The sequence below is a fragment of the Onychomys torridus genome, chromosome 5 (genome assembly GCF_903995425.1).
Source record: "Onychomys torridus chromosome 5, mOncTor1.1, whole genome shotgun sequence".
Lineage (NCBI taxonomy): Eukaryota > Metazoa > Chordata > Mammalia > Rodentia > Cricetidae > Onychomys > Onychomys torridus.
Window position 1 is genome coordinate 116,221,253 of NC_050447.1, and position 24,223 is coordinate 116,245,475.

A 24,223-nucleotide genomic window follows, 5' to 3' on the forward strand; every position below is an offset into this window, starting at 1 on the left:
AAATTCTTCTCCGTGTTAGAGGAGACAAATGTTGGCTGTGGCCTTCTGAAATCCCTTTATTTATCTGGTCCCAGGTGCGTGGACTTTTAAAATCTTCAGTTTGTAGGCAATGCTTTTCACAACCTTTACCAGACACTGCGGTTTCTCCCATTTTAGCTTTTCTGCTGTTGTACCCACAAATGGCATCTGCAGGAAGCTGTGATCTGGAGTAACAGTGTGAAAACGAAGAGAGAGTATATGCTTTCAGTAGCCACAACGTGAAGCCAAGTGGACCTCTTCCATCAAATTCACTCACACTTGTTCATCAGGGTCTTGTAAACAAAATCTACCTATAACAATGATAAAGAAGACAAAGAGAAATTGTAATTAAATATTCCTTTAAGCTGGAGCTAGGGAGGTAGAATGAGTTGTTAAGGCTCTACACCACTCTTCTAGAGGACCTGAATTTGGTTCCCAGCACCAACATGCTCACAAGTGCCTTAACTCCAACGCAAGGAAATACCACTGATTTACCGACTTCACTTTTTATGAAGGTTAACCATGCCCTCTTCTAGCCTCTGCAGGCATGTGTACCCATGTGGCATATACACACTACCACCATTACCACCACCACCACCACCACACACACACACACACACACACACACACACACACACACACACACACACACACATGCCTAAATAAATAAGTAAATCTCCACCACTTAGGCAACACCAAATTCTCAGGGGGAAAAAAAAAACCTACCCAAGCCAGAAGAATGAACGAATTAGATTATTCCTTAGTTAAAATTAGCAGTGAGTGAACTTGATTCGTTGTGGGTTGGTTGACCACCCTGTCATGTTGCAGGCATTATTCTGTGTGGTTTTTTTGTTTGTTTCCAGACAAGGTTTCTTTGTGTAGCCCTGGCTGTCCTGGAACTTGCTCTGTAGACCAGCCTGGCCCCAAACTCACAGAGATTGGCCTGCCTCTGCCTCCCAAGTGCTGGGATTAAAGGCATGTGCCACCATGCCCAGCATGCAGGCATTATTCTAGGAAGCTAAAGTACTAGTAAGATAGGGAAGGCTCCATGGCTAACCCACAAACAGCTTAGCAGGTCCAGTGGGGGAAGGAGTGAACTTTCACCCAGACCAGGGGACTCTTGGAAGACACCTTGCAAGGAGGAGTGCTTGGGGATGCTGAAGGATGGGCAGGAATTGTCCTAGAGAAGATGGGAAGGGGTGAAGGTGTCCATAGATGAAGGCCCAGCACCAGCGGAAGCACCGTGGTGAGAAAATGAAGTAGGAATGAACATCCTGTCTACCCAGTAGGGAGTCAGGCAGGTTGCATAGGCTGGAGCACTGTGCCCTTTCCATGCCTGTTTCCCTAAGGGCATCAGCGGAGCTTTAGGAGAGCCTCTCTGACCATCAGAGTCATGCCTTCATCATTCATCCTGCAGGAGAGGGTGGGTGACTGGGAGATAGTTCAAGACAGGAGTCAGGGAGACCAGCCAGCCATAGTAACTGAGATTCAGACGGCATGAGACTGGGTGGCCGGAGTAAAAGTCCTAGGCATGAGGGAGGCATCAGGTTAGTTCTAGGAGATGAGGTCAGAAGAACCCTTGACCACTTCAATGTTGGGGAGTTTGAAGGGAGCTTAGGTAACCAGGTGGACAGGGACAGGGACCATTCATGGAGCTGGGAACCCAGAGGAGTCAATTGAAAACTTACAATATCATGGTGATTGGCTTCACTAACCAAGATATCCAGCCGGCTGTCAGACAGACACTAAGCTACAGAGGGAGATCAGGGCTAGATGTGGTTTGGAATTCCTAGATATACATATTCATGATTATTTACTTTTATCATTGCTGTGATGAAATACTTGTCAAAATCCACTTAAGAAAACATTTCTTTTGGTTTGCGGCTTGAGGTTACATACCATCATGGCGATGAAGACATGCCAGCAAGAGTGGCTGTGGTGGGAAAAACATGTGGTGCCCGGTCACATTGTGTCTGCAGTTGGGGAGCAGAGAGAGATGAACACTGCCACTCATCTGGCCTTCTCCTTTTCTCCTTTTCATTCATTCTGGAACCTGGTTTGTAGACTGGTGCCACCATTCAGGTTGGGTCTTCCCTGCCCAGTTAAACATCCCCGGAAACATTTGCACAAACCCATTGCAGAGGTGTGTTTCCCAGGTGATTCTAAATCCAGCCAAGCTGATGGTGATAATTAACCTCACAGTTGAAAGTCCTGGTAAATGGATAGTAGTTCTCTGAGAAAACACAAATAAATGAAGGCCTTGATTTAAAAAAAAAAAAACAACAACAACCAAGGACTTTCAAAATTTAATATTCTACTAATTAAAAGTAATCTGAGATTAAGGAGAATCTTCATATGATGATAAGGTGCCAAAGAATTAATAAGCAAACTAGAAATAGGCAACATTGTGAAGAAATGACAGGAAACTGTGGTTTACTTATGGATGAGGTGATGTTCCAAAATGTCAATGCATAAGAGAAAGATCAGAAAGGGTTCTTTCGATTATTTTATACTATATAATTATAGCTGTGTTTCAGCTACCTGTAAAGCCAATATGCAGTCAGCAGGGTGTAAGTTAGGAAGCTCTGGCTGCAGGCAACAAAAAATTTGACTCATAAAGTCTAAAACAGTAAGCAAATTTGGAACATTCACAAGGCATTTGTCCTCTAGACATTACAAGTATGTCCTTTAGAATGTCTCAGGTGCCTTGAGCAAGGCTTAGAGCTTGTCGTTGTTCACTTGATAGTTATTGCATGTCTGAATGAATGAGTATGACATAAAGTCTATGGTAGGGTCATGCCAGTATTGGTTAATTTGTCAACTATGTGACCTAGTTAAGAGACACCATCTTCAGGCGATATAAGTCTGTGATGACAAGCTGGCTGCGATGACTCTCGCATCACATGTACACACCACAGTCCCAAGAGGAATAACAGAGGGATATATTTTCTCTCTAGACACAAGAAAGTTTTGCCTATGTTGCCTATGGCTACTTTAGGATTACCCTAGAATTTGCAGACCTAACTACTAGATGGGAACTGCTTCTATTATGGGTTCTCATTAGAAGACCCACTCAATACCACCCTTTCCATCTACCTGTCTGGATTGCTCCTGTGAGCTCAGGGCAGAGAGGGACTTTTGGGCTAGGCAGACAACATATTCCTCCATAAGCTACCCTGTCTTCTGATACCTCATCATTCCACCACTACTGACCTTTACTGACATTATTTATATCATGGAAAACAAAACATCTGAGGCTATTTGCTTTAAAAAAAAAAAAAAAAACAGAATGAATGGAAGGGAGGAATGGAGGGAAGGAGGGAGGGAGAGAGGGAGAAAGAGAGAAAGAAAGAAAGAAAGAAAGAAAGAAAGAAAGAAAGAAAGGAAGGAAGGAAGGAAGGAAGGAAGGAAGGAAGGAAGGAAGGAAAGAAAGAAGGAAGGAAGAAGGAAAGAAAGAAAGAAAGAAAGAAGAAAGTAAGATGCCTGTAACTTGGAAAACTTTTCCTGACTCTGACTCCATATTTCTGCCCAGGGCTTTTTCTGGAGTTAGACGAGTCAGTGGGACTTTTAGCCTTTCTCCCACGTGAATATCTACAAGCACCAGTAGTCACACAGGTGACCCAACCCTAGGGCTCTGGTCCTGCCTCTCCCTTTATGTGTAGAGAAAATACAGAACACCTTTTTCACCTCCTTTAGCTGTGCTTTTTAGTTGGCTACCATCTCAGAATTCCCAACTACACCAGCCTCTAGCATCATTTCCACCTTCCATCCCTACTTGAAACTCCTGGTCGTTAGTCTGCTCTGTTGAAGATATTCTGCCACCAGCTAGTTGGCCTTCTCATGTCCCTGGTAGTGCAGTAGAGTGATGAACCATTAAACTCTCTTCTGGCCCTTGCTTGCATGAAGTTGTTAGGGGATTAAGGGACTGTTCAATTTGAGCTGTCTTCCTTACCTCAAGTAGAAGTTACCATCTATGAGCTATGGTCTCCACCATGAACCTTGTCCTGCTCCTCATTTCCCTTTATGTGCTGTTTATCCCCAGTTCATCTCCATATATATATATCTCACCAGCACACCCAATAACTGAGATTCTATTATAAGGCTCCAGGAATTCCCCCCAAAGGCTTTGTCCATCCATATCATATAGTCCTGTGTTGCTCACAACCTCCACCATCATAAAAAGCACATTATCTTCCCAGGGATCCTAGCTCCTTACTGTGGAAATCTATTTCAAGAATAGACTACACACTGCATTGTGGACCAGTTTAGTAACACCCTTTAATCCTCCATGGAAAAACATCATATATGCCTTAGGCCTACTTCCAGGTCTACTTTCTAGAACTTTGGGCAATAGTAGAAACATTCTATCATGGTACAATAGCCACTAACCCATGCAACCATAGAATACTTATGGCCAGTGTGGCTGGTAAGCAACATTTAAAATGTTAGCTATGACTAACCACTACATGTGGGTGCCTTGTTCAAGAGCTTGGCTCAGATTTGGATATAGAAAACCCCTGATGCTGACCTGCTACAACTCCAGCCTGTAAGGAATTTTGAAATCTTAGAATCTGGTCTCAGCTGGGCTTCCTATTAACCGTGGAAGGCCCCTTGCATGGTGATACTATAATTCTGTGCAGTTGATGTTATGATACTGTACAGGACAATACTGCAGGCGTACACAGAACATGCACACACTATACAAGATGACTTGTCCTTGCCGCGAATGAAGCCATTCCCACAAAGCTACTCTTCTCTCTCTTTTCTTTTTGTTCATTTTGTGTTTATTTTAAATTAACACTTTTCAAGCTACACCTGTAGTCCTAGCACTTAGCTATGACAGGAGGATCATGAGTTGGAAGTCTCCCGGGCTTCATAGTGAGACCCTGACTGTGATTGATTAGTTAATGGATTAATTAAAGGAAAATAAGAGTTTTAAGTTTTAAAGGTGTAAGCATCAAATGACAGCAATTCATTAATGGGCAGTGTTTCATAAGAATATATTACTTTCCATGCTCCATGCTTAAAATTGTGTGAACTCTCAGTTAGCACCATTTTATTTAATCAGACACATTGAAGGAAATGTTTCTTCCAAAGTTGACAAGTGCCAGGGAGCCATTTCCACTTCTGAGGCTTAAAGCCTTAATCCATCGGTGACATCCTTGGGTAACTTGTTTCTTATCAGCTGTCAGGTTTCACTGGCTACAAAGCAGCTGGTGTCTTTGAGGAGGATGATTTGGAAGGTTACAGCATGAGCAAGCTCTTACAAAGCTATGTATCTTATTGCTAAAATGACACCTTTGTGGGCTGAAGAATGGAGGCTCTGGGGTGGGGAGCTGGCGCAGTGGATAAAGTTCTTGCCGTGCAAGTGTGAAAACCAAACAGCAGATCTCCAGAACCCACATGGAAGTTGGCCAGGGCAGGTAGACGTGGCAGGGCAGCTGACTATAACCTCAGCACTCAGTAGGTAGAGACACCAGCACCAGGAGTCCTGGGGCAAGCTGGCTAGTAGACTAGCCGTATTGGCAAGCTCTGGGTTCAGCGAGAGACCCTGCCTCAACAAATGAAGAGAAGTTTAGAAAGACACCTAGCACCAATTTGGAGTCTGTACATGAATGTACATGCATGCACATGTGAGTACTCATACACATGTATTACACACACAGACACATGAAAAAAGAGAGAGATTAGTGTGTCTGCCCACTTATTATGTGGGGGATTCTCTAGTTTAGTAGCAAAAGTACATTAATTTCAGAAAAAATTAAAAGACTGTGTCATGGCTCACTGACATGAGCTGCTATGATGAGGACTAAGTCCATTACTAAGCCAAATCCACAGAAATCACCATTCAACGCCTCATCAGTCATGTGATAAGATGCCCTTGGTAGTCAAGAAGCATCTCTGGGAAGCTGAAATGAGAATCCAGAAAAGCTCATCAGTCTCTGAGGGGAAAAGCAGATGACAATTTATTGCATCAGGCTCCTCTTACATGTCTTTACAATGATATTCACTTGAACATAGCTGGGAGTCATTGTTTTATTTTAATTGTGGCTCTTAATGATTATCAGCAAATTAAAATCTGTTTGCTTTGTCCTGAGTGTGAGTGTAAATGCTAACACATATGTGTCCCCAAGGAATGCTTCTTAGCTAACCCTTCCAAAGGTTTTCAGTCTAAAATTGTCACATAATACTTGGATACTATCTTCATCCAATAGGTGGGTAGGTGGATGGATGGATGGATGGATGGATGGATGGATGGATGGATGGATGGATGGATGGATGGATGGATGGTGAATTGTAGGTAGGAAGATAAATTATAGATGATAGATGAATGATAGGTAGGTAGATGGATGGATAGATATAGATAGATAGATAGATAGATAGATAGATAGATAGATAGATAGATAGATAGATAAAGTTTTGTGTGACCAACTTTTCCTGGGGAGACACTCCATACACATCTATTCACCCCAAATAGGAAGCCCATGACATACCAAAGTATGGATGTCAGCAAAGTCCAACTTGTTGAATGGTGAGTTTTATTGGGGTTACTTTCAGGAATATAGGTAAGGGATTCTTACAAGAGTAGAAACAAATCAAAGACTAAAGGCCACACAACATGGGAGACAGTGCACAAAAGCTGTGAACCTGGAGAACACTGCACAGCCTGCAGGCAGATCAACAGGTTGAAGAGTGTCCTTTCTAAGTAACTCTGCTCTAAACCTCGTCCAGGCAGCTCAGCTGGTTTCTGCTTCTTCCAGGCATCTGGTCTGGTCTCAGAGCCCATCTTCTGAGGAGGACTCTCTACTTTTATTGTTTTCTCTGTCAGGGAAGCACCTAGTGAATCTGATCAGTTTCAGGGACTTTCTGAAGCTATTTTGAATTGTTTACCTTCCTGCTTGAAGAGCTCAGCAGGATGGAATGTCTCAATCTCAGAGGAAAGGATGGATAGATAGATAGATAGATAGATAGATAGATAGATAGATAGATAGATAGATAGATAGATAGATAGATGAAGGATGAGGGAAGAGCAAAGAGAAGGGAGGGAAAGGAAAAAGAACAGACAGGAGAGCAGAAGGGAGGGGAGGAAAAGGAAGCAGGAGAGGAGGAGCCCAGAGAAAAAGAGATGGAGGAGAGAGAGAGAAGGAACATTAAGACAGAACTGGCACATAGTAAATATCTGCAATGCTATTTGAAGGGCTTTTATTATTGCCATCATAAATAAAATGTCCAATATAGTACTTGGCATTGGAGATGCAGAAATATTCATTCCTTGCTTCCTGCCCATCTTTCTGCTGTGCTCAGATGATTTTTATAAAAGGAACAAAAAGCTCTCGATCTACACTAAAACTTTATTAGATTTTTTTTTTTACATAAAATTAAAACTTTATCTATAGTAAGCCAGAAATCCATCCATTTACTTCCCAGTTCTTGTCTTCTATCCAGAGTGAAAACTTAGATGTGAAATGCCTGGCTGTTTAGTTCATCTGTCCTTTGGGATGATTTGCAAGTATTAGGGGGTTTTTGCATCTCCCAGCACCCCGTGCAAGGAAGGTCTGGAAGTTTGGTATTATCTAAGGCAGTCAGTCCACTTGTTTAAAAGGACAGAAATCGGGGTCCCCAGAAGGAAAGGAACTTGCTGCAAGCTAGTAATGGCAAAAATGACCCAGGCTTCTGCGTGCTCTGGGGCCAGGTTTCATTCCAATCCACCTGCTACTTCTCTTCCCAACAACGTCTCCCAAAGATAAGCTGGGATTCTCCCCGCGCACCTCTGTTCATTAATGCATAAATTTCTCAAGAGAACGCTGTCCATGACACCAGTGTTCCTGTTGCCTGTCTGTGGCTCCTTCCATTTCCTTTTACCTGAGATGGAAGAAACATTCTCCTTGCAGATTGTTCTGGATGAGGGACCCACTGCAGTCACCCTCACCACCCCTGTGCCTGTGAACCATTTGAAAACTGATGTCACAGGAAGGTCGGGTAGTGTCTCACCATGATGACTGGTACTGGCTGGTCTGGAGGGCGTCGTTGATGGACCTGACACTCTCCTACTCCTGGGTCAAATCGCTCAGCAAATGCTAAAGCATGCCTTGAATTAACACCAGTCCAGAGGAAGAAAGTCATAGCGTGAAGCTGTACCCAATGGGCCATGATGGGGACTAGAGGTTGTATCTTAGTGATGGACTAACTCTGTGGAGATCCAGGAACTAGGTAAGAAGTAGGAACACTCAGGAAGAATTCTTCTGGCAGAAACCAAAGGAGTGAAGAATGGTTTTCCTTTTTAACAAAAATTTTGGGAGGATGGGGTGGGTTTTTTGTTGTTGTTGTTTTTAATTTTGCATTGAACTTAATAAGGCTCTTAGTGAGACCCCATGTACAGTTTTGTGTCTTTTTCTCCAGATTATAAAAGAATTCTTCCTTTGGCAATTTCATGTGTTTGTATAATGTATTTAGATCATATGTACCCCCACTTCCCCTCTCTAACTATTCATGGGCCACTCACAACCCCCTCCCACTTCATGTCTTCATCATCACTGTCTTCTTTCCTCTTCTTCATCCTCTCTCTCCTCCCTTTTGTCTCTATAACCCACTAAATCCAATCATTGTTGCCCCTATACTCACAGGTGCAACACCACCCCCCTGGAGCATGGGTAACCTACCATGGGCCACAACCCCTGAAGAAAACTGACTCTCCTTCCCGCAGCAGCCATCAACTGGCTGTCAATAGCATCCTGAGTCCCTCCTCTATTCTTGTTGGAATATTGGTCAATGGACACAGGCTGAGGAGACAGCCAAGGCAGCAAAATGCTTGCCAAAAAAGCTTGAGGACCTGAGCTTGGGGCCCAGGACCTGCATGAAAAAGCTAAACACAGTGGTATACACTCTTAAATCCCAGTACTAGAGAAACAGCAACAGGCAGTTCTCTAGAGCTTACTGGCCAGTCAACATACTCTCCTCAAGACTTCCAGGCCAGTGAGAGACTCTGTAGGTTGAGGGTGCCTGAGGAGTTCACCTCATCACATGTACATCGTACACCTGAAGCCACACACACATGAATATACATTCACATAGAATGTACACAGGCAATAAAAAATTAAACATAGGCATCATCATAGTGGGGAAAGTTAATGGTCATTATATTCTCCTTATGTTGGGCAGATTCCCTTCAGCATTCTGGCCTCCTCCGTGCATCTCTCAACTTCTTTTCACTGTCACCAATGTGAGCATATTGTTCTCCCCCACCTGTAAGTGGCATTATTTCAGACACTCTTGTGTCAGCATCACCCACACCGTCATTTCAGCCACACTGATCACATTCCCAGCAAGGTTATACATTTCCAAAGCGATGCCCGGGACTCAGTTTTGACTTACCTGCACAAATACTCATCTTCATTGGAATATTTTGTTCTTTTGTCAGCTATATTTAGCTCATATTTTCTCACTATTTTAGCTCATATTTTCCCACTATTCGGCTTTTTTTTTTGTTCTTTTTGCACCATTCCAGTTTGCAAATTAAAAATCAGAAAGTTGTATGAATACATCAGAACTATCCATCTGGCTTCCTCTGTGCAGCCTGAGTAAATATATATTTTTCTTCTACTTCTCTATTTTTCTATTTCTATTCATTCTAGTCTGAAGTTTTATGTTAATTTTTGGTACATATGAAACTTATTGAAGTAATGGTTCAATATATTTGTTGTGTATGTATATAAGTAAAGTAACTCTTCTCCACACTCATGTTCAACTGTAGTTCATTAAACAAGAACTCTTTGAGCCCACTGGAACTATATTTGTAAGCATAACTTTTTATAAGCCATAACACCATAACATGGAAAATCAGCTTCCAGCTGAGCAGTGGTGGCAAATCCATTACTTGACAGACATATCTATGAGTTCGAGGCCAGGAGCATGAACCTGACACCTTCTCAAAACAAAACATCCAGTGTTCTAGCACTTTGTTTTTAAGTAGAAGCTGTTGGTATGTCATTATCCATGAGTACTTGAATTTCTGTTAACCATTCTCCATGATGACATTCATCTGAAAATAATTTTTTAGTTATCTTTAGCTTTGAACAAATTTAATTTATGCAAATCCTGCTTCATATACAGTCCAAGACCTGAGCCCGTGGACCAGTACCTCCCACATTTAGGGTGGGTCTTCCCACCCCAGTTAACCTAAAACTTGAGCATAGACATTTAATTAATTCCGTGGTGATTATCAAACCCGTCACATTGATAAGATGTCCCCTCCGTTGTGTCCTTCCACTTCCTCCTGGTCACATTTTGCTAGTTCTCCTAGGAAACATATGATTGTAGATTATCATGTGCCATTTTAACCATCAGCACAGAGACCTTTAAAAGGCCATATAAAACATCAAAATAACTTCTAATGGCTAGTTTACTATATTATCCATGATAAAGTGAGAGTGATAACCTGGGTAGATGTAGGGGCAAATAACCCGACTGCCTCGTCTTAGTCACGGAGATGGGTAATTCTTCGTGGGAGTGGCGAATCAGACGAATTTTTCTCCTAGTGCCAATTTTGAATGCTTGTTAAGGTGCTTAATTGACAGTACTTACTAATAGTAAGATGACACAGAGAACCAACTCAGTCTTGAAATTAATCAAACTTAGAATAAATAAGCATTGAGTTTGTTTGGAGGTTCTACTGGGGGGAGCATAGCTATGTGAACTGAAGATCTCAACTGAAGATTGGTCCTTCTCTGTTCTGAGAAGATCATCCTCTCAGTGGAGCTTATAACTTCAGAAGAGGCACACATGGAGTGGTAAGGGAGGAAGAGGACACTCACCTAGTCAGCCAGATTAGCTCTATGAACCCAGATGATCAATAGAGTAAGAGCTGTCACAGCCAGATTGCCCTCACTTCCCTGCCAAGCGTTAAAAATTTCCAGCTAATTACATGGCTTGAAGGTAGTATAGTATTATAATGTTGGTTGCACTATTTAGCTTTAGTGTGTGTTATAAAATGTAACCATGAAAATATTTGAGTCCTACTTTAAGAAGTAGCAACATGATTCTTTTTAATATAATTAAAATGTTTATTTATTGTTTGAAAATCTCATATATGCATACAGTATATTTTTTACCATATTTACTCCTCAAGCAGCATGGATCTATCCAAATAAAATGACTCACTTTTGTAACTACTCACCTTGGTCATGAATAAGTTTATGAATTTATCATATCTATTGAATAGTTTTCATTTCTACTAAATATGTGTATAAATATGTGTCTATATAGATAAACATGCAGACTGGATGGGTGGGTGGGTGGACAGATGGATGGATGGATGGATGATGGATGATGGATGGATGCTGGGTGAATAGATGGATGAATATGTACATAGATGGATGGATGGAGTAGAGATAGATATATAGCTCAGTAGATTTAGCTAACATTGTTAATATTGAAGAACTTCCCAGAAACTAAGATATATTGTTCTACAAATTACTGATATCTGTAAAAGTAGAAAAACCTTTAGATAACATCACAAAAACCATTTATGTGTCAGTTGACATTAGAATTCTAATTACAGAAAAAAAATCCTATGTAAGATGGTCTCTCAGCTCTTTTTCACAGTGGCATAAAACACTGAAAATACCATTATAACTTAAATATCTTCATTATCACATTTTGTAATGCACATTTAAATGGAAATAGTACAACAGACATCATACTATACTACCTTCATGCTAAGCAATTAGTTGGGAATTTTTAATGCTTGGTAGGGATGTGAGGGAGAAAGCTAAGGAAACATCTATCATAAGTGCTAACAGAATTGTAATTGAGAACATAATAATAAGACTGAAAAACAAGACACAGTTCTTTAAATTTTTTTAATGTGTATTGGTGGTTTGCCTGCATGTTAATCTGTGTGCCACATGTATGCAGTGCCCACAGATGCCAGAGGAGGAAGTCAGATCTCATAAGACTGGAGTTACAGACCATTGTTAGCCACTATATGGGTGCTGGAACCAGAACCCAGGTCCTCTGGAAGAGCAGTCAGTGCTCTTAACCACTGGGCCATCTCTCCAGCCCCAACACACAAAATTTTGAAACATAGCAGGATTACAGCTGTAAAAAATATTCACAGAAAGAAGAAACTGCTTCTGTTAGGTAGACTGGGAGTGTCAACATCTTTTATGTCTTTGCTCTTTTTAATTTTTTTCAATGGAAATGTGTCTTTATCGGTCACAACAACAAAATTCCCAAGACTGATCCTCTGCAAAGTAGGTTGGGACTTCACAACCTAGCAAAGCCCCTTTTTCATCCACGAGGAGCTCCAATTTGAGAAAGTGAAGACATCCCGAGATAAGGGAGACACAGGGCTTTTCAGTTAGCTAATTTCCTGCATCTTTTGTCCTCTCAACTCTTAAATCAGGGAACCATCATTCCACAGCATCAGTGGTACAAAGAAGCAAAACTGGTGCTTGCATTAAGACCTCCCCTCTTCAGGTTGTCTTCTCGAGGGCCATGAATATGCTCGGAACATCAAGCATCAGAGTGGCCTCCTGAAGATGTATCCAAGCCAAATGACAGCTATGTCATCAACCCACTGACTAGGGACTGGCTATGGAGCCACCTCCCATGATAACAGTTTGAACATGATTAATAGAAGCATGTTGGATGACTGGGGATACTATATGGTCACATTAACACAGCACAGCTCTCCTCACCCTGCAGACTTGCAGCTCAGCTGTGTAAGCTTCGTAGCATTGCCCTTAAGGTCCTGCCCTGCTCTTGTGTTCTTCTGAAGAAGTAGCGATCGTATGTTTCATCTCTGTGATAATAGCATCTGCTACTGTTTAGGGTGTGCAGAAAGACTCAGTGAAAAGAAGATAAAGAGATCCAACCTGGCCTTCAAAGGCCAGTATTGTGTGTGACCATCTGCTTCAATGAGTTTTTATATATTTCTCTTTTTTTTCATGTTTATGGACAATCCATGTCAAACACTGTAGGTCCTTGAATCATGTACTACTTTGCAGCCTGTTGGTTTAATAAATTATTCTAGCAAACACACACTTTACTGGAGGCAGTTCTAATGGGGTGATATGAAGGAGTTCAGTGCTATCAGCTATCATAGATGTATAAAATCAACACACTGAGAGGAGTTTATTGAAAGGGAAGATTAACCTCAGCTTCAGCTCGCTTTTATTTCTACAGCTCTCTCTCCAGTTTGAAGTCAGGCGGTTGCTTTGCAGGCTCTGTTTCTGAGTAGGCACGACTTCATCTTTCATCTGGGTGTTTATTCATCTGACGGAAAGAGCGTTAAGTCCTCTTGAAAAATTAATTTGGCTTTAATGTTTAGCTATCTAAGACTCCCTGGGTGAAGATGAAATCATGCTGGGGGGAGTTTTGATTTAACAAATGGCCATTGAGCGGGGAGTCTTTGATCCTCAAATCGCCCCTTGGAGGGCCTGAGCTTCAAGCAGATCAAAGCCAACATGGTTGGTGGTTGGCACCAAAAGGATCTGGCACTTCCCAGCTGCCTTGGGCTGCCACAGCCTGGTAGGTAGGGGTTATAGATTTTCCTAAGCGCTTACCCACCTCAAGAATTGGATGAGAACAGAGATAAACAGGTGAATGGCCTCCTCCTTTGAAGCTGGAGTTATGTGTCCTCACTGCTTCTTTGCTCCCTAATGGTTTTTTGTTTCTGTTTTGGTGTTATTGTTTTTCTTTCATTGAAAATGGATTTTTTTTCATACAATATATTCTGATTATGGTTTCTCTTCCCCCTACTCCTCCCAGTACCTCCTTGCCTCTTCTCCCATCTGAATTCACACCCTTTCTGTCTCTCATTAGAAAAAAAAAGAAAAAGAAACAGGTATCTAAGGAATAATAGTAAAATAAATCAAAAACACACAAAGTGGAATATGGCAAAACAACCAGACAACAAAGAGAGGCAAAGAAAAATCCCCGGAGCACATAAGACACAGAGACACACTTTAACACACACAGGAAACCTATTAAAACCTCCAACCAGGGTTGGAGATTTAGCTCAGTGGTAGAGCGCTTGCCTGGCAAGCGCAAGGCCCTGGGTTCGATCCTCAGCTAAAAAGAAAAAAAAAAAAAAAAAAAAAAAAAAAAACCTCCATCCAGAAGTCATAATATATATGCAAAGGGCCTGTAGAGTGGGGGAAATGCCCTGACTTAGCATTATGAGACAAAGAACCTCCAAAAGATGCCATTGAGTTTATTTTGTGTGGGCCATCTACTGCTGGGCATGGGATCTCCCCCTACAGGTGGTTTGTTCCCCTAAGTGAGATTTCCTTGGGCAAAATGTCATCTTTCATTTGCAAGTGGCAATCAATTGGAGATGGTTTCTGTGTTAGGGATGGAGGCATGTGTCCACTTCTTCTTTCAGCTCTAGGACTACATCTGGTGCAGACCTGTGCAGGCCCTGTGCATGCTGCCTCAGTCTCTGTGAGCTCATCTGTGCGGCAGTCCTGTTGTGTTTATAAGACCTTGATTCCTTGGTGTCCTCCATCCCCTCTGGCTCTTACACTCTTCCCACCTCCTCTTCTGAAGAGTTTCCTGAGCACTGAGAAGGAGTTGATGCAAACATCCCTTTTAGGACTGGGTGTTCAAAGATCTCTCACTTTCCATATATTGTCTGGCTGTGGGCCTCTGTATTTATTTCCTCCTGCTGCCGGAGGAACCTTCTCTGAAGATGGCTGAGCAAGATTCAGATCTATCTGTACAGCAGAAAGTCATTACAAGTCATTTTATTGCTGTGTTCCTTTAGTAGAACAATACTATCTGGTTTTTCCCTAGGGCTCTGGCCTGTTTAGTCTGAGGTTCTTGACTACCCAAGCAGTGGTAGCTTTGAGTTCCATCTCAGGGAATGGGCCTTATCTCAAATAAGGCATTGGTTGCTTACTCCCACAAGCTCTGTGCCACTATTGTATCAGCGAATCTTGCAGATAGGTCACCATTGTAGATTAAGGGTTTTTTTTAGCTGGGTTGGTGTTTACCTTTCTCTTTTGGTAGCATGCAGAGTACCTTCTAGTACCATGAGCACCAGCCAGTAGAGGTGAAGGCTCTAGGTAGGCACCAGCTGGGCTTCTTCATGTTCAATGAATTGTGCAGGTGTTGTCTTCAGCAATAGAGCCCTACTGTCAGTTTGTGGAGAACCGCCAATAGCCTTGGCAATACTTGTTCCTTAATGTAACAATTCTCAATCTTGGCTCTTCAGTCTCTGTTGCCTGCTAAGTTTCTACAGCTTTTAAGAATTAAAAGGAAAAAAATAATTTGCACTCATTTTTATTAAGAAAAAAAGTAAGGGCTAGAGAGAGGCTTGGTTGCTAAGAGCTCATACTGTCCCTGCAGAAGACTTGAGTGTGGTCCTCAGCAGCTACACTGGGAGGCTTAAAGTTGTCTCTTCCTACAGCTGTAGTGCCACCCTCTGGAATACCTCCTTCATTGGTCCATTGTCACCTAGGCAGCCAATATGCCTCTCTTGGGAGATACAGAGACATCCTAATGGGCCCAAAGATGAGTCCCGGTCAACAGAGAGGAACAGCTCATGTCATGATACTCTATTCTGGCCTCCTAGAACACCTCTATGAACATGCCCATATGTCTTAGTCAGGGTTTCTATTGCTGTAAAGAGACACTATTACCATGGCAGCTCTTAAAAAGGAAAACATTTAATTTGGGTGGCTTACAGTTCAGAAGTTCAGTCCACTATCAGCACGGAGGCAGACATGATGCTAGAAAGGTAGCTGAGAGTTCTACATCTTGCAGGCAACAGGAAGTGAACTGTCTCACTGGGCATGGCTTGAGCATATGTAAGACCTCAAAACCCACCTCCACAAGACCAAGACCACGCCTACTCCAACAAAGCCACACCTCCCATTAGTGCCACTCCCTTTGGGGGGGGCATCTTCTTTAAAATCGCCACAGCACACATAGACACAACTAGACCTAATTAAAAATTGAGTAAGTCTTTTAAAAAGAAAAAACCTTACACACATAACACACAAGATAGACTATGGTGAAAAGGATGGAGAGAAAACAGACAAGTTACTACAAATGGTTGAAAAGTACTTCCCAGAAGCATATGGGCTCTCTCTAAAGGTACACATTTTAAAAGCAAAGAGTTGCTGTCAAGTGCAGAAACTGACCTTGATAAAGATGGTTCGGAGCATCTAGACTTGTTAGCAGCCTTGAGGGTCACCATGAGGACACACCTTGCCTGATGCTGCCCTCTCCTTCTCCCCCACAGATGGAGAGCTCTCCATTTCGAATGATGACGACTCCCTGGAGAATGGCCAGTCTCTGAGCTCCAGCCAACTCTCCTTGCCTGCCCTGTCGGAAATGGAGCCTGTACCAATGCCCAGGGACCCCTGCTCGTTTGAGGTGCTCCAAGCTTCAGATATCATGGATGGACCAGGTAATAACCTTGCAAAGGCATGGGGTGGTTCTCCAGGATGTTACAGTCTCCTAGCAGGACTCGGAATGCCCATTTTAACCATCCAGAGTGCGAAGACTTCAAAATGTGGGAGAAATTTATGTCATAGTTGTCTGTATAACTGAGCCCAAGAAAATATGGATGCCATTTTCACATAATGTTTTATAGTTTGTAAAAAACACTTCTGTGACTTACATCACTTTAAAAGTGTTATAACATCTTATAATATAGATGGTTTGAAATACTGTTTGCTAACATGCATCTTTGTTAAGATAAATCCAAAGAATCCTATCTAGACCTGTCAGATCCTCCTGTCCCAAAGACCTGACCAACGAACATATTTGTTAAATTGTATACAGTTTCCCAGCTAAACCAGAGCCTGCCTGTAGATGAGTGTAAAACTCCAGCTACAGATGAGTCTGGATGCCTTCTGATATTGCCTCCCTCTTAGGTCCACTGTCACCCCAGTGGCCATTCGGCCTCTCTCAGGAGGTGCAGAGCCCTCCTAACCAGCTCAAAGATGAATCCCTACCAACAGAAAGGAACAGCACACGTCAGGTGGGGAAGGAGCCTCAGGGACCACCTGGAGTGTGGGTGGAAAGAATGTTGTCCTGGTTCTGCCATGTGCAGCATCTACATGCACACTTTACTGTGTGGGGCTAGGGGGCTTGTTTTCCCCAAGTTGGTTCTCATGTTTCACTGTGGGACCTGGCCAGCTGTTTCCAGTGCCGATTAGAACAATGTCCCTTGAGGTGGATGTCAAGGGTTCTTTGCAGAGTTGTGCTGCTATGCAGACAATACTTTCTCCAGGGGAGAAGGAAGGCAGGGAAGGGGAAGAATCCTTTATAAACTGCCTCCTGTGTCAGTCATGGAAGGCAGGGGCCAGGGCGGGTGGTGGGGCAGACAATTGAGCTATATTTTGCCCTTTAGAATTTTCAAACAAGAACACTGAATTTTCGATTTTTTTTCCGGAGCTGAGGACCGAACCCAGGGCCTTGTGCTTGCTAGGTAAGCACTCTACCACTGAGCTAAATCCCCAACACTGAATTTTCAGTTTTTAACCCAACTTCCCTTGTACCATTGGAATCTCACAGTTAGACTCTTTTAGTGAACTCTACCACCCTAGCTGAGCCCCAGGGTTTTACCATTATTACCCAGGTTGCCAGCACAGTAGGAAGCAGTAGGGTACCACTTCATGGCAATTCAACAAAGTAACCCACCAGGAAGCTCCTGTGGGGGAAAGAAGAGTTAGGCCCAAGTGGAGAGATGGGGGGAGAGTTGAAACAAGACAGTAGGAGCTAAGATGTGACTTGGTTGCTAGGTGCTTGCCTAGCATGCACTTGCCTAGCATGCACGATGCCCTGGGTTCAATCCCTAGTATCATGTACCTAGTTAGTTCCAAGGCAGGGTGGTACCTGCCTTGGAATCCCAGCATTCAGGAGGTAGAAACAAGAGAGTTGGAAGTTCAAGGTCAACCAGCCTAAAGTGTATGAGACCCTGGAAAGAAGAAGGGGAGGGAAGAAATGGGGAGGGAAAAATTTTAAAAAAGACAACCAGAAGGCTGGCAAGCAGGAAGTGGAAGAACTGGACAAATAAAAATGTGTAGCCTTTGCACCTCCTCTGCCTTGTGAGAATGTATAGAGCCAGGCAGAGCAAGACTGTGTCCTCAGAACCAGGTCCTCTTTGAAAGCCTGGTTCTCAGTTCTGACCATTCCAGGGCTTGGAATAGCAGTCACCAAAGCCTGTGTGTATAGTGCTAACCGTGTTGGCTGCCACCTGGTATCCTAGATCAGAGAGCAAGACCCAGTGGACATCACCAGTACTCTCCACCAGTTTGTGGCCTGTCTTTCTCTTCACTCAGCTAAGGAAGAACTCAGGGTCCCAAGGCGAGGTTGTGGCTCTTCTTGTTCAGTGTAGGGGACTCAAAGTCCCTGTTCTACTCATTGTCCTCTTAGCTGTGCCTGTGGTCTCCTGAGTCACACACCACAGCATCTGTAGACTTTGGATGATGTAGGCTTAGTTTGAGGTGGGGGCCTCTTCCGTGCGATAATGCCCTTGCCCCTCCCCCTTTGCTCTTTTGCCCTCTCTTCATCTCCCCTCTCTCCTCCGCCTCCCCTTTCTGCCCCTCTGCATCCCACTCACTTGCTTGGATTTCTCTTGTCCTTGCTTTAGCTCTCCGTGTACCCATGATGGCCTGTAGCAGATAGCATTCTGCTGTCTTGTTGGGCTACCAGCGTCCCTGTCCTGTGTCCCTGACCGGCGTGCACTGCGTTTGTGTAATGTCTCCTGTGTATCATGTGGTTGTGCCCTCAGTGTCTCAAGAGAGTCCCTCTGCCAGTGAGTCTGGAGTCCTCCTGTCCCAAGATCCTTCAGCCAAACCAGTTCTGTTCCTGCCCCCAAAAAAACCTGCTGCTTTCTCTGGAGACCATGAGGAGACCCCAGTGAAGCAGCTGTCCCTTCTCAGGCAGCCCCCGGCCCTGCCTCCCAAACCCACCGCCCGGATTGCCAACCACTTAACAGGTAAGTCCAACATCTTCTGAGGCGCACAGCCCCTCCCTCCCTTCACGGGATAGTGTCTTTCTCTCTTGTTTATTTTTTATCTGAAGCCTGAATAGGCGTCTCTGGGAAGATGACCCCAGGAAGTGTTTGGGTGTTTGTATATGTGTGTTGGTACGTGAGGTCAGGACCAGAGATTCCATCTCTCTGTAAGAAGCTTTTGATATGCAATTGCCAGCCATATGCCAGGAGCCTCCAGTGTTATCTGTCATATGTGTATCTGTAAATATGTGCATCACATTTATGTGACTGGTTCAAGATTATTGCCCATCTGGGCAAATTAGAATCAATGTCAAAATGTTTACACGGGCAAGGAAAAGTGCTTTGCTTCCTTCATAATGAGTCTGTTAAGGCTTTAAATGTTTGTAAGTTGTTGATCTAAAGTCTAGAATATTTCTGCAATTAAAACTAATTTCATTCACTTACTGTCAATTCTCTTAAAAAAGAAAGAGGCTAGGTGTGGTGGTGCATGCCTGTAATCTCATCACTTGGGAGGTGAAGGCAGGAGGATCAAGAGTTCAAGATCATCTTGGTTACTCAGTGAGTTGTCAAACAGCCTGAGTGATATGAGACCCTATCTCAAAAAGCAAGAGCAATAAAATAACCAACAAGGTGTGTGGGAAATCCCTTGGGAAGTACAGGCTTAGCAAAGTTGCTGTAAAAATGCTTTTTGTGCCTTCATTCTGTGTGGTTAGTGGATGTATGTACCGATACAGAGTTGGATGTGTATGAAATTGCATTTTGCCCTGTATGATATAATCAGACATCTTTCAATTGCTTTTATACAACATATTTAGTGTTTTTGCAAATAGTGTCTAAGTGACCTCTATAACATTTTGCAACATGTAATGGGTGAGGAAGTAGGAAAACATACTCACTCATAGTAGACAGACTGAGAGTCAAGAAAAGGAAGTGACTTTTTCAGGGCTGACAGGACTCGACAGTGGAGGCATGGCTGGAACCCCAGCATTCCACCTGCTAGCACATCAGTGACCATCCCCACAGTAGCAGGACACCCCTCTATACAGTCCAGCTTCAACATAGACTGATGCCAAACTGTGGTATGCCAATGCCCCCATCCATCTCAGCTGGGCGTTTGGTATCAAAGGGCCATTGTCTCTCTAAGAACCATTCAACACATCAATAACACATCAGTTTAGTATCCCGACATTTTAATTCACATAAAGTCAAAGGAAAACAGGCCTCCCCCTAGGACATATACCCACTGTCTAGAAGAAATCAAATATCACTCTACATATTGCCTCCCCACCTGCTTTTTTGCACATAACAATGTGTGAGCTGAATCTCATGTTAGTAACTATTGTGCAGTGTGGTTTATCAGCTGCTTGGTGCAGATCAAAGGACTCTTCTATATTCTCTACCACTAAAACTACGAAGGAGACCATCTGTAGTAGCCTGCATATGTTCTTTTAAGATTTTCCTGGGGTATTTCTAGGATTAAAACTACAAAGTCAAATTTATATACCCTTTACACCTTGAACAAGCAAACACCTCTTCAGAAGAATTCAGTACTGTGCAAAATAAACCCCTACATGTCTATATTGTACATGTTTGCTCAACATGCCTGCCATAGGTGAAACACTGTGTTACTACCAAAGTGGACACAACTCTGTGCTAGTGTGGTGAATATATATTCCATCAGCCCTCTGGATCCATGGGTTCTAGATCTATGGTTCATCCAACCACAGATCAAAAATAGTTATTAAAAATTCTGTGCTGAATATGTCCAGACTGGGTTTTGCCATTTCCTTAAATATCATGATGTTAGTTATTTACTGAGTATCTGCATTGAATTGGGCACTATATATCTTTTAGAGATAATTGAAAGTATAGGGAGGTGTGTGTAGGGTTTATGCAAATACTATGCTGTTTTGTAGAAGGGACTTGAGCAAGCGTGGATTTGGGTGTCCATGGGGGTCCTAAGTCAGGCCTCTACAGAAACCAAGAGGTAGCTGTGCTAGAGCGCTAGAGTAAATGCCATTCAGAGCAGAGCCGTGGTTCAGCCCTCAAAAAGGGCCCTGAAGAAGGCTGAAGCCCTGTTGGCCTTCATGGAGTGAAGGACATTTGTAGAGAACTGGGGAAGGGATTCTCTGGAAGAAGACTCTGGAAAAGGCTCAGAGCTAGAGATGTTTTAGATCACTTCAGTGCTCAGCTGGGATAAAGACTCCTTTGAGGGTTTAATTAAAGACAGGGTTCACTGGATAATGGCCTGCAAAGATTTGTGTTTTATTCCCTAGAAGTAGCAATGTTTGGAGGGTTTTAGATACTATGATGGAATGGATCTTTAAATCATCTTCCTGGAGGACAGGCATGGTGGGTGGCACATGCCTTTATTTAGTCTCAGCACTTAGGAGGTAGAGGCAGGAAGATCTCTCTGAACTAAGGCTAGCTTAGTATACATAGGAAGCTTCAAGCCAGCCAGGACTACACAGTGAGGCCCAGTCTTAAAACAAAAACCCTTCTTGGGTCACTGCATAGAATGAACATAAATAGGACACAGTGGAGGATGTATATTGGAAGACAACAAAGTCAACTGTGGGCTATGTCCTTCAGATTTTCTAGTAGCATTGAATGGAGTTATTTGAGCCAGGAAAACTTCTCTCACCATTGAAATACAAGCTGACAAGAATCCACTAACAGTGGAAGAGAGTTAGGAAAGAATAACTATGGAAATTTTAATTCACAACATCCCCTAATTTATTTAGTTATTTAGTGGATGAAATAACGTGGGAGCCTCATTGTTGTCCAGCTGTGCATAGGAGCCTGCACATGACCCTGTACATCTCTGAGTCTATCTATATGATCTATGAGCATTAGTACCATATAACTTGGAGCAAGTGCATACAAATACATTATGACCTTGTCTTGTGTGTGGTTATCTCTTAAATATGGTAAGCTAAGATCAGGAGAGGTGTTGATGTCTAGGGATTATCAAGGTAGTGCTATCATTTTGGGTCTAAACTCTAGACTTGCTTAATTTTCATAAATGAGCAATCAGTCATAATGATCTGCATCACCATGAAGAGCTCTGTTAACCTCAAACTGTTACTAATTGCTCTAGAGACATCTGGGCCATGTCAGAAGGAATTAATCAACTAAGAATTCCAAACTCTCAATTAGGACTTGTAAGTGGCTAGTATGTTCTCACTGTTGTTCTGTCCATGTGTTTGAAAGAAAATGCTGGACAACTGAAAGGCACCAAGCATGACTGAAAGAAGTGGGTCATGGTCTAACAAAACATGGAGGAAATGTAAGCTTGAACAGGAGCGGTGTCCAACCTCTCACTCAGAGCAGCATGCAGAATCCTCTCTCCTTTAGGATTCATTCCACTTTATCAGGAGAACCACAGTGGATTTGGGGAATGTGGATATTCTAACTCCCGACTCTTCAGTAGAGTGGAGAGAAGCCCTCATTGTTTCTATGTTCTGTCCTCCTCTCCCACCTCCTCCTCTCCATCATCAGCCAGCTGAGCAGCACATGCGACAGGCTTGAGAGTTGTTGGGCATTAGAGTCTTGCCTTCCTGGGATCAGTGTCCAGTGGATGTGATCCAAGGTGAATGGGTCTCAAAATGGGTTCTCAGCCAGGCGGTGATGGCACACGCCTTTAATCCCAGCACTCGGGGGGGGGGGGGGGGCAGAAGCAGGCAGATGTCTGTGAGTTTGAGGCCGACCTGGTCTACAGAGTGGGTTCCAGGACAGGCTTTAAAGCTACACGAGAGAAACCCTGTCTCAAAAACAAAAACAAAACAAAAATGGGCTCTTACTGGAATGATGGATGACCCCAGAGGGAAAGTATGATCAGGGCAAAACCCTGTCTCCCGCCTTTCCAAGTCTCCACCAATTGCTTCCCTAAGCATCCTTACCCAGGAGCTGTATGTTAAACATTACATGACTAACCAGTATCTTCTGTATGAGGAACCTGTGAGGAACAGGCACCCTACATGTGGTAGATGAATGAAGCATAATTCATGGCGGCATGGTTTTATGGCCTGACTATCACCTCTGGGAAGCATCTGGGCAGCCAGGGTTGTTTGAGAACCTCACGAGGTACCATTTTGTCCCTGCAGCACAAATCATTCTCATTCTTACCTGCTTCTCATGGGAGATGACCAAAAAGCATGAAGATGTTGATTGTGGGTAGACAGGTGGTAAACCATCAGCTTTCTTGGTTTCTAATCTTCGTGTGTTTACATCTAATTAACAAATTGGAAAATCGGCTTCCTTATTTTCAAAACTTAGGATAGCCTGCTCAGGCTGCCATACCATTAATATAGACTAGCTGGTCTCACGCAACAAAAATTAATTTTTGCAGGTCTGGAGAGATGGCTCAGAGGATAATTACAGTTGTTGCTCATGCAGAAGATCCCCATTCAGTTCTCAGCACCCACACTGTGGCTCACAACCATCTGCAAGTACAATCTCAGGGGATAAGCCGCCCTCTTCTGACCTCTGAAGGCACCAGACATGAACACCACACACAGGCATGAATGCAGGCAAAACACTCATGCACATCAAATAAATTTTAAGAAATCTTTAAAAAGAAATTTATTTTTCATCATTTTGAAGGTTGAAATTCAAGGTCAAATAGCAATAATAAAAATATACAAGTATAAACATGGAATAATCACTATTGTACTTCTGTAACTTCCCAGTGTGTTACATACTGTTAGTAACCAGCCGATCATTTGAAGTATACAGGTGTGTGCAGCCTGTGTGCATGTACTAGCCATTTAAAGTAAGACCCTGAATATCTGCTGGTGTGGGTTTGGCAATGACTCCTAGTGTTGACCAAGAAGTGACTGTACTCTCAGCAAACCTAAGTGATTGCAAATTTTAATATATCATAGTGTCTGCAACTACAGTTTTGCCTAACAAACAACATCTGTGCCCCATAGAATTCTCCAGTGCCAGCACTTAAGCATGTCTAATGAGAATAGATGCAATGATCGTTAAGCCGAAACCAGTGTTCCTATTTATAGCAGTCTCTCTGATGCTGCGGACACCTTCATTGTTCTGTGGTCGTATTTGGATGTGTAATTTCATTTTGTTGTGGTGTTGCTCTCAGATTTATATTCTCATTTGCTCCGCACCCTGTTCTCTATCTGCCTCCACCTTCCTCACTGCCCTCTTTAGCCCTCCACAGTTGTGTGCTTCTATCTCTGCCCTCACCTTCCAAAGATTAGGGTGCTGTGA

The 24,223-nt window shown here is 43.0% G+C and overlaps 1 protein-coding gene across 11 annotated transcripts in view; it reads left to right on the forward strand.

Moving 5' to 3' along the window:
• The window catches only part of Phactr1 (phosphatase and actin regulator 1), a 461,344-nt gene that overhangs the window by 365,982 nt on the left and 71,139 nt on the right, over positions 1 to 24,223 (forward strand). For 9 of the 11 annotated variants that reach the window (XM_036187432.1, XM_036187436.1, XM_036187434.1 and 6 more), the window contains 2 exons: positions 16,268 to 16,435; positions 18,767 to 18,973. In XM_036187432.1, coding sequence (XP_036043325.1) covers positions 16,268 to 16,435; positions 18,767 to 18,973 — 375 coding nt within the window. The remainder of the gene's footprint in view (positions 1 to 16,267; positions 16,436 to 18,766; positions 18,974 to 24,223) is intronic. The other 2 variants (XM_036187440.1, XM_036187441.1) reach the window with 1 other exon arrangement.